At 37.7% G+C, this 11,328-nt stretch overlaps 1 protein-coding gene across 4 annotated transcripts in view; it reads left to right on the plus strand.

Moving 5' to 3' along the window:
• Positions 1-11,029, plus strand: part of LOC129270272 (intraflagellar transport protein 140 homolog) — a 46,667-nt gene extending 35,638 nt beyond the window's left edge. For 2 of the 4 annotated variants that reach the window (XM_064105456.1, XM_064105458.1), the window contains 8 exons: positions 2,324-2,398; positions 2,791-2,919; positions 3,492-3,674; positions 4,640-4,840; positions 5,684-5,896; positions 6,418-6,584; positions 7,235-7,376; positions 7,872-11,029. In XM_064105456.1, the coding sequence (XP_063961526.1) occupies positions 2,324-2,398; positions 2,791-2,919; positions 3,492-3,674; positions 4,640-4,840; positions 5,684-5,896; positions 6,418-6,584; positions 7,235-7,376; positions 7,872-8,111 (1,350 nt within the window). In that variant the 3' untranslated portion in view covers positions 8,112-11,029. The remainder of the gene's footprint in view (positions 1-2,323; positions 2,399-2,790; positions 2,920-3,491; positions 3,675-4,639; positions 4,841-5,683; positions 5,897-6,417; positions 6,585-7,234; positions 7,377-7,871) is intronic. The other 2 variants (XM_064105457.1, XM_064105459.1) reach the window with 1 other exon arrangement.
• The last annotated feature ends 299 nt before the right edge of the window (positions 11,030-11,328 follow it).

Genomic DNA, 11,328 nt, shown 5'->3' on the forward strand with positions numbered 1-11,328 from the left:
AAATCTCACAAGTACTGACTTCGGTTAACCCACCTCGGCCCAACCTCACCAAAGCCGAGAAGTCAGGCCTTGCTAGTCTCCGAGAGGATAACTCCATTCATATTCTCAAGGCAGACAAGGGTAATGCTACTGTTGTGATGGACAGATTGGATTATGAGACCAAGGTTCAAAGACTACTGGATTCGGGGACCTATAGGAAACTTCCTAGAGACCCCACACCGGCCATCGAACGTAGGGTTAATGATAAGCTCCTCTCTCTCCAGAGGAAGGATGTCTTGTCTAGACCCATTTACCGACAACTCCGGAGCTCGTCTGGTCTATGTCCCATAATCTTTGGGCAACTGAAGATTCATAAACCAGACACTCCACTCAGACCTATTGTGTCTACTAGAGGATCTCCCACGTACGCACTGGCTCAGCATTTGACTTACATCTTACAGCCTCTTGTTGGTCAGGGCGTGCATCACGTGAGAAACTCTAAACATTTCGTTGAGCAGATCTGTCAGATGAACGTCTCTAACAATGACCTCCTCATCAGCTTTGATGTTGAGTCATTATTCACAAGTGTACCAGTTAAGGATGCTTGCGCCATCATCCTTGAGAGATTGAAATTTGACAGAACTCTCCCTGACAGGACACAGTTTTCTCCTCTAGAGATCCATGACCTGCTTGAGATGTGCCTCAATTCCACCTCTTTCAGATGGAGAGACACATTCTACAGGCAAACCGAAGGGGCTGCCATGGGGTCTCCCCTGTCCCCAGTGGTAGCCAACATGTTCATGGAACATTTCGAGGAGACGGCTCTCCAGTCAGCAACCCACAAACCCAAAGTGTGACTTAGATATGTGGACGACACTTTTGTGGTTTGGCAACACAGTGCTGAGGAAACTAGCAATTTCTTACAGCACCTCAACTCTCAACACGAGTGTATCAAGTTCACCATGGAAATGGAGAATGAGGGGTCTATCCCCTTTCTTGATACAAAGATTACGAGGACGGCACAGGGATCCCTATCCCATCAGGTTTATCGGAAACCTACTCACACTTATCGGTACTTGAACTATCGTTCATTCCACCACCCATCAGTGCTGAGATCCATCAACAAGACGTTAGTCAAACGAGCGCATGAGGTTAGTGACCAGATCCACCTGAGAGGTGAGCTTGAGCATATCAAACGTGTTTTGAAATGTAACAACTACCCCTCACATAAGATCTGCACTGAGCTTCCCCCCTCGCGGAACCCTCGTGTAGGACAACCCAAGGCGAGAGTCGTTCTTCCATATCTGGGAGCAGCCTCTCACAAAATTCAGAGGATTTTGAGAGAAGCCGACATTGAGGTTCGTCATAGTTCCTCAAATAAGCTTCAATCTGCCCTCACTACACATAAGGACAAGCGCAACTCCAAGGACCTCCCTGGAGTTTACCGAATTCCTTGTGAATGCGGTAAAGTTTATATCGGAGAGACGGGTCGTTCCTTCAACACTCGGATTAAGGAACACAAGGCCCATGGTAGGAGAGACGAGAGGGAAAAATCTGCAATCATCGATCATGCCCATACGCATGATCACCGGATTCTTTGGGATGAGAGTAGACTGGTCACCCGTGTCCCCTACTGGTATCAACGGAGAGTCAGAGAAGCGTTGGAGATTGAGGAACATAACACTGTTCCTCAAGACAGCGGCCTCCAACTCAGCAATACCTGGCTTACCGTTCTAGACAAAGAGGCTAATTTGCCTAATTAGCCTACCCGGACGTTCCACACACGTGTGAGCACTGCAGTGTATGGGCGGAAGTGGTGACTTTTGTCATTCATGCTAATCCTAGCGGGAATGATAACTGACAGCAATTTCCGGTCGTCGCTGGTTTTGCGCGCCCAATTTGTGTGTTGTCACCCACGTCCGCATATGTGGATGTCATGTGACCTATTTAGCCAATCAGAGACATGTACCCTGCAAGATACCGTGCATACGGCACTTCGACAGAGTATATAAGGCCTGCTTTTACAAACTTTGCTCATTCTCCTGAGGACGACAAGAACACACTTGTCGAAACGTCGAGATTGGGTGGTCCTTTTCAGGACCAACATATGCCCAAGAAAGATACATGGTGTACCGTGAAACCTACTACACTATTCTTCTTCGCCATGGAAACCTTCAGAAATTATAACTTATTTTCAGCCATTCATATGCTTACATTCCTATCCTTGATTTTGATTTTAGATGTTAAAATATAACAATTCATTTTTCCCTTTGATCTCAGTTCATTGAGTTGCCTGACATTGAATGTATAATAAATTTTTCTTAACTTTTCATTGCTGTATTAGCAGGATAACATCAAAGAGGCCATTCATTTCTTCACTAGAGCTCAATCATACAGTCAGGCCATTAGATTATGCAAGGTGAGATATTTTTCAATCTGAATTTCAAAATAATGTCAAGATCATACATGCATACTGTTCTATCATTCTGGAACTTTTCATCTTCTTTTGGATGAAATATGTTTATTGTTTATGAAAAACTCACAGAACATATACTATTATTTAGAATGTGGATATTATTGTTGGTATTTATTTGTAAAAAAAAATAGGCATGTAACTTAAAAGAGGAAAAGGCTGATAGAGACTGAAGGTCTTTAAAACTACTGTGGAAAACTTTGAAATGTAATATCTTGCAGCTTTATGATTTTTTTTTAATGTTATATTGTAATTCATCACACGTTGCACTGTGAGACTGATAATTTCCAATGTTACCCTCCAATCAATATTTGTATACTATCACTGATTTCTTACAGGAACATGACATGGAAGATCAACTAATGAACCTAGCTTTGATGAGTACGAAGGAAGATATGATAGAAGCAGCTCGTTACTATGAAAATAACCGCAATACTCATGATAAAGCTGTCATGCTTTTCCACAAGGTAATACATATTCTGCACTGAATTCATGCTGAAAACAGCCCATTTCCTTAAAAATTATATTCATACTCTTGATAGCGTTGCAGTCTTCCACTTTTCTCAATGCCATAATGTGTATTCTTCATTCATTAGGTAATGACTACAATGCTATTTCACCAAATAATCCAAAGATACAGATTCAATAACTGTAATTTGATTAAAACAGTTGCTATACAGTAAAAACCAAAACAAAATGCACAAATATTAGCAATTTTGATTTAAGACATGAAATTCACATGAATTTATTTACTTGACTTTATTCCAGTTCCATTGGCAACCACAATGCTAACTTCCTATACATAGGAAGTCAGCATTGTGGTTGCATACAGTAGTTGCCAAATTTGCATCTGCTGCTGCACAGTGGCATCTTGGCCCACAATCAATTGGGCAAAAATAATTTTCAGAGTATTTTTGTTTTATTTCATTTCGAATAATAAAATATGGATTTTCATTTTTTTTTTCATTTTCATGCAATCACTGTGAATATCCGATGTGTGAAGAAGTTGACTAGTTTTATGTTTTTACCTTATATCTAGGGAGGTCATTTCTCTAAGGCCCTTGAGCTAGCCTTTGAAAGCCAGCAGTTTGGTGCCTTACAGCTCATCTCAGAAGACCTTGATGAAAGAACTGATCCAGTTCTTCTCAATCGATGTGCACAGTTCTTTATGGAACATGGACAGTATGACAAGGCTGTTGATTTACTTGTTGTAGCTGGAAAGGTGCGTACATTCATTGATTTTACACACTGATTGTATTGCTTTAGACAGACAAAGTTATCAAAATAACTCTCATTGGCAATATTCAGAGTAACAATTATGATCATTTACAAAACAGATGTATTCCTGCTACATACATGTAGCTTGAAGAGCTTTTTGAACACTTGTGAGATATTCAAGGACCCTAAACTTTACTGCAATCAATATTAGTGTTTTAATACTGCCTTTCTCTAAAATGAAGCAATTGTGAGAGTATACCAGTATTGGTAGGTCCATTTTTAACATGATAGCTAGATCTGAGCTAAATTTGTGATTTATTCTTAATTAGACTTGAACATTCTCTGACACACTAAAAGTGAAATGTTAAATCAACAATTGAAAGGTTGGAGGAGTGACAAACTTTTCCAAAGGTTGTATCCAACGGTTGTATCCAACCTTGCATTAGGCTGAACTTAACAACATGTTGGATCAAACTAATTAAAGTGGTAAATTTGGAAAAGGTCACTCCTCAAACCTTCCAATTGCTCAATAACCTTTCAGTTTTTAGTGTGTATACACTCACTCTAAGACTTTTGAATATTTGACAGATATACCATCCTCATTGGTTTTAATGATTTTCTATTCGTGTAGAATAATCTCATTGAATGATTTAAAAGTATCTCCACTGCAGTCATTAATGTAAGAGTAATGATTGGAGTCCGTGGTATTCCAAAGATTGATGAGGTGAAATTAACCTTATGACCTAAAAGATTTATTTTTCTTTACCTTGAGGTATAGTGATAAATCTAAAATCTATTACGATTTTTTTTTGTTTACCTTGAGTTACAGTGACGTTATGTATATTTCTGGCTTGCACCTAAATTAGATGAGAGATGTCTAGCATAATGAACATCATAAAGTGCTTAGCTGAGAAGGTGTCATTTGTGATTGATATTTAACCCTTTTCTGATTCCTGTTTTTTCTACCAGTATTTTGAGGCATTAGAGCTCTGTCAGGATCACAATGTGAACATCACAGAACGCTTAGCTGAGAAGATGACATTGTCTAAGGATGATAGCCAAGGTGATATGAGACTCAAACTATTAGAGAAGGTGGCTGATCTATGTTTCCTACAGGGATCATATCACCTAGCAACCAAGAAATATACTCAAGCTGGTAACAAGGTCAAGGTCAGTATCAAGGTCACCATCAATGCCATAACAATCATGGGTGAAAGACTGGGGGAGACCATTGAATCGTCTAAAGATGAACTTTGGCACCTTTATTAAACTATTTACCATTAATCATTGTTACCACTCCAACTTACCATCGTAGAAGTTCATATTATTCTTATTATGGTAATTTATTCTTGAATTATTTCAGTAAAATTTGTGCAAGTCAAACTTAGTTGCAACTAAACACAGCTCCAAAAAATCAAATGCAACTTGATTTTGGACAAAGTAGAAGCATGCATAAGGGATAAAGGATTTATACATTTACTTTCAGTTATGGCTAAACTCTTTGTACATCAGGCTCTTGATTGCTGTCAATAGGGAGGACTATAGCGAGCCGAAATCCTGGAAGCTGGGAGTGCAAATGTGGCGCAAAAGCCAAAAAAAGCAAAACCATTTGGAAATGAAACATCAATTGCCTACCGTACATTTAGGGGATGAAAACATAACCCATGAAATTTAATGGCAAAGTAGGTAACAAGCAGTAACTTAGTGGTTTACTAAACCTTCTGATTTGCTGAAACTCAGACGTTGATTACAGCTTCATCCAGTTTTCTAAGCTTGGATGATGTTATTCGCGCACAGTGAGACCAAACGTCAAAACCCTGTTACACAAGCCACAGATTTTGGGCAATGAATGAGAATCTCACCACAGATTACTTCTTGCATGTGCAGAGCTCCCAAAATCCACTAATCTCGTACGTTGAGGTAAATGGCAAGCGAATTGAAAAGTCTTAATCATATGCATACAAGCCCAATGTTCGGTTTACAAGACTTAAATTACCCTTTTGTCTCCTTCAGGCCATGCGAGCACTCCTGAAATCAGGGGACACTGAAAAAATAATCTTCTTTGCTGGTGTGTCGCGTCAGAAAGAGATCTATGTCATGGCTGCTAATTATCTTCAATCCTTGGATTGGAGGAAAGATCCTGAGATCATGAAGAATATTATTGGTTTCTATACCAAAGGAAGAGCCCTAGACTCACTGGCTGGCTTCTATGATGCTTGTGCACAGGTAAGCTATGTTCTTATTATTACATTGGTACCATGAAAGGAGGTACTCTGCAGGATACTAATTCAGTTCAATTTAAAGTCTATGGATATGAATCCTGAAATTCTTGGTTTTATCAAAATAAAACAATTAAAAATAAACATAACATAATGATAGGTCAAAACTAATGTAGAACTCAAGTTTATTCCACTATCACCGTAGTATGGAATAGTCACAAAATTTGTCAAGGGAGGGGGGAGTCAATTTTACCCCCACCCCCTGTTAAATAAGGTTTTAAGACCACCTGCTCATTAAGGCTCCGTAACACAAAGATTAGCGTCAATCGTTAAATGAACTGACCTATCAATATCAATGTTATATGCGCATTTGGTTTAAAATTCTGACCAGGAACCAATCAGTGTGGTTCTTTCATATTTGCAATTCATCGTAAACCTTTGTGTTACGGAGCCCAGAACTATTCTTGTCTCCCTTGTGTGGTCTGTATTGCATTAATGAATTATGAATGATTTTGTTCTGATTTATAGGTTGAGATTGATGAATATCAGAACTATGACAAAGCCCTTGGAGCTTTGACAGAGGCATATAAATGTCTTAGCAAGGCTAAAGTCAAGAATCAGACACAGATTGAAGAGAAACTAGGAGCTCTTAAACATCGGATCAGTCTTGTCAAGAAGTTTGTCCAAGCAAGAAGGTATGATCTGCAGAAAATCTGTTGCACAAAGAGTTGCATTTAATCTTATAAGTTGCAGTTGATTGCAATTATTTCTGCAACCGACCCCTTATAATTCTTTCAACTGTGATATATAGTCCAATAATTATGCGATAGTTATTTTACATTTCAAGGATCACCTGTCTATACAGGCCAATTCTTTCCTCAATTATTGTATAAGAGCATGAAATGAAAGAAACCTGTGCAAAAGACTGCATGACTACAACTATCATTTTCAGTGTCTGCCCCGAGAAGTCCTCAGAAGTTTTACTGTAAAAGTAGCATAGTAAATGACAAGGTAGTGTTAGGAGACAAATGAATTATGCAATGTAAATAATGGCCAAAATGTGTTTTCCAAGAATTAAACTCTCAAATAGGGGAAATCAAGTTCGGTGTTGGTGTTTGGTCAGTTTTGATATTGTCAAGCAAAGTACCAAAACAAAAATGTATAGTCTGGTCTTAGGACAAGTCTCACTAGCTGTTGAGTTACATATAATGTGATTTGGATCAGTTTTGTTGATTCAGAAAAGAAAAGGAGCTATGAAAGGCAATCTAGATTGTGCCTCTGACACTGACACCGACACTGAACTTGAAATAACCCAACGACGTATCTCTGTATTGATATATTTCAGAGCGTATGATGAGGAGCCAGAAGAATCAATGCGTCAGTGTCAGGTCTTACTTGAAGAAACAGAATTAGACAGCGCTATTAGGATTGGTGATGTGTATGGTATGATGGTAGAACATTATGCTAGACAAGAGAACTATAAGAAGGTATGCTTATTGTGCCATGAATGTAAATGTTTGTAACAATTGTTGTAGATATTCATGATTTTATATTTCTTCTTTCATTCTGGATAGGCAATACAAACATGTCCTGTCAACACGCTTTGACAATTTATTTTCTATTGTTTGAAATGAAATAATCTGAAAATTCACTTTGCCCAATTGATCGTGTGGCCGGCAGCCGCCGTGCACTGCCAGATCGACATAGCCCTAGCCCTTGAATTGTTGAATGCCAAACAGGGTAGCAGCAACTCCAATATTTTAACGTCTTTTGATCTGAGGCGGACGGGGTTTGAACCTTCAACCTCCTGGGTGTGAAACGAACGCTCAACCAATGTGATGAAAGAGTATGAATATTAAGTAATAATGATTGAAGTCTAAACTTTCAAAAGGAACGGAAATAATGTTAATCTCTTTCTCTCATCTGTTTATTTCTCTTTTCGTTCCTACCTCTACTCTCTCTCTCTTCCTGTTCTCTTTCAGGCCTATGCATTTATGGAGGAGATGCGATCAAGGATAGCTACTGTCAACATGGCCTACTACATCAACATCCGCACCATTGAGGCTGTACACAGAGCCCTTGACATACCCCTTGGGCGTGGCACAGGGGCGGAGAAGAAGGGTGTGGTCATGGGTGATGATCTCGGTCAGGATGAGGATGACGGAGAGGAGGTAGAAGAAGATGTTCAGGAGGATTATAACGAGGATGAGGCTTACTGCTGATCATGCCTGTAACCCGTCAATCACTGACTTTCTGTATTCCCCATAGACTTTATACAGGGACAGCCTGATTCTCGTAGGTATTGGGTTAATCCATTGACTATTGAATTCTGTATTCCCCATAGACTTTATTCAGGAACAGCCTGATTCTTGTAGGTATTGGGTTAATCCATGGACTACTGAATTCTGTATTCCCCATAGACTTTATACAGGGACAGCCTGATTCTCGTAGGTATTGGGTTAATCCATTGACTACTGAATTCTGTATTCCCCATAGACTTTATACATAGACAGCCTGATTCTTGTAGGTATTGGGTTAATCCATTGACTACTGAATTCTGTATTCCCCATAGACTTTATACATAGACAGCCTGATTCTTGTAGGTATTGGGTTAATCCATTGACTACTGAATTCTGTATTCCCCATAGACTTTATACAGGGACAGCCTTATTCTTGTAGGTATTGGGTTAATCCATGGACTACTGAATTCTGTATTCCCCATAGACTTTATACAGGGACAGCCTTATTCTTGTAGGTATTGGGTTAATCCATTGACTACTAAATTTTGTATTCCCCATAGACAGCCTGATTCTTGAATTGAATTAATATCTCATTGTCAAGTACATTCATATGAAATATTTCATCACACTCTAAAAATAATCAATTGGTAATTATTTTTTTGCTACAATTAAAGAAACATGTGTTTCATATTGACAATGCCACGTGGGTAATGTTATCCATTGACAACATTTTTGGAGATTTAGTCCTTATTGTCATTTAATGTTGAGACATTTTTAATTCTCAATTGATTTCTTTTGAAATGTTTGAAAAGTTGCCAACATGTATATAGTGTGAAGCAAATTGTAATGTGCTTTGTACACACAAGGTAAATGAGCTATATCAGATACTCAATGGATGACTGGATAGATTTTTAAAATTTTATTTCATCCAAACTCTTTCATTACAATGATTTCCATCTGAGATCCATAACATACTAGTATTTTACCCATGGTAATAATAATAATAATAGGCATTTATATAGCGCCATCTATCTAGAAATACATTGTTTATTATTATTACCCCGGCTAATGTAATAACAGGGAATGTAATGTACTAACAGGGAAATTGTGCCATTTTCACAGAATAATAATTACCTGTAACATTCATTCTTTTGGAATAAAACCAGTATCCTGCTGTGGCATTCAAACCTTAGCAAAAGTTAATTGTTCAGAATAAACAAGGATCCAAAAACACATGGTTGACATGTAACACTGTATCCACTAGGAGTGACTTTCCTGTGATGATATATAGGCCCAGTTATTTCATTGATCATGGTTGCCAAAATACTAAATTGATTATGGCTACTATAGCTATACTGTAAACATGTAGACATTGTGGACAGTGTTTTTCACGATGAAATCTTCTTGCATACCTTGAGTTTTAGTACTTTATGTAAAAATGACTTTAGAATTGCAGCAGCTTTATTATTGACCTTAATTCATATGATCATAATATATCATTGAAAAGTATTTGCATCTAATAATCGGTATTGTCTTTATAGTGGTCAGCGACAATTTGATTCAAATTCTCCAACCAGTGCTCACTGCTAAACCACACATATCTGTCCAAGGCTATTTCCTCACTCGTTGTCAGTAATCCAGGTTTTAAACCTGGTATAGGCCATGACTAGGAGGTTTGCTGGAATCATCTCACACTCAGAGAGATCACCCTGACCCCTCCCTCCACTTTACTCTATTCGTTGTATCATCCCCCCCCCCCCCTCAACCCAACCCTCTTGCTCTCCTCCATCACTTTGCTGTTTCCATGTCATTTTCAGTTGTCCTCTTCCTCTCTGACCAGCCACTTTGAAATCAGTGGTAAAGTGATAAAGAAAAACATACAATTTTAACCTACAAACATGCAATGGTGGTTTAAGCAAGATATATTTTCTGTTTTACTTTAAGCCCTGAAAATGACTAGTTTTACATCAGTCATGTCCTTGATTACAATTGATTTAATCAATTATATATTCATCATATCGTTGATTATAATTGATTTTATTAACAATGATTAAAAAATTGTCAGGCTTCAGCTGTTGGTGTATGCAGTGTATGATACAAGAGGGGTTCTAGTTCTGTGTATCTTCATTTTCTCCCTGAACACAAATAAATTAAATGTGATTTTGTAAAATAAGAATTCTTTATGTGAATAATCAATCACCTTGCTTTGTATTCTGGTGTATATATATTTTTGTATTTTTTTGTAGTACTAAATATTGTGGAATATATTTGTAAAAAGTTTTCAGAGATATTGATTAATATCTGTATATTGAATTTATTATTATTATAGATATGCTGTGATTAATTTATTTGTAGTCTTTTTTGTGTCATTGCTCAAAGTTTTAGTCAAAGCTTACCATTTTCTTTTTCCTCTGTCTTTTAAACGTAATAGGCACATGTCTGTACATTAAGTTATTTGCTTTTCAAATAGAAGTTAAAACAAAATAAATATGTAACAACTTTGTGTAGTTGTTTTTTAAATACATTTAAGTGTAACTTTGAGCAGCACTTGTTAAAGCCATTAAATCAATTGGTACCTGGAATCACAACTCACATTGGTACGTATGGTGACACAAAATTTCTCTAATCTAATGTAAGATTGAAATGATGATGTTATCTAAATAATTGAGAAAAGTTAAAAGATTTTGCTATTTTTTCCAAGAATGTTGATGTGTCTCATTTGGATTTGACATCACAAAATGCAGTTCTCTAAATGCATGATAATGTCTAAGGACAAGTTCAATTGTTTACATTTTAATCCACCAATGATATATGAGACTGAATATGTTGATGTTTAGTATGTACTAAGGGTCAATGATCATTGAGCTCTATAATAGAAAAGTGTAATATTATATAAATGATATTTGATTTTGTATCGTAGTTCTTTAATACTTTGTCATTAGCAAAACTCTGAGAAAGGGGGGTGAGAGAGAGGCAGACAGAAAGAAGGGGGAGAGAGAGAGTGACCGCAGACCAAAAAAGAAAGAGGGAAAAAAGGGAAAGAGGTGAGATGGAGACACAGAAAGAAGAGAAGAGAGAGAGAGAGATCAGAGGAAGGGATCAGAGGAAGCAGGCAGTAAGCAAAGGGAAATGGGAGAGAGAGAGGGCCGGAATCGAGATGGAGATGTAGTACGAAGGGGTTAGGGAGGGAGAGAGAGCG

Source organism: Lytechinus pictus, chromosome 10, assembly GCF_037042905.1.
Source record: "Lytechinus pictus isolate F3 Inbred chromosome 10, Lp3.0, whole genome shotgun sequence".
In the NCBI taxonomy this organism is placed as follows: Eukaryota; Metazoa; Echinodermata; class Echinoidea; order Temnopleuroida; family Toxopneustidae; genus Lytechinus; species Lytechinus pictus.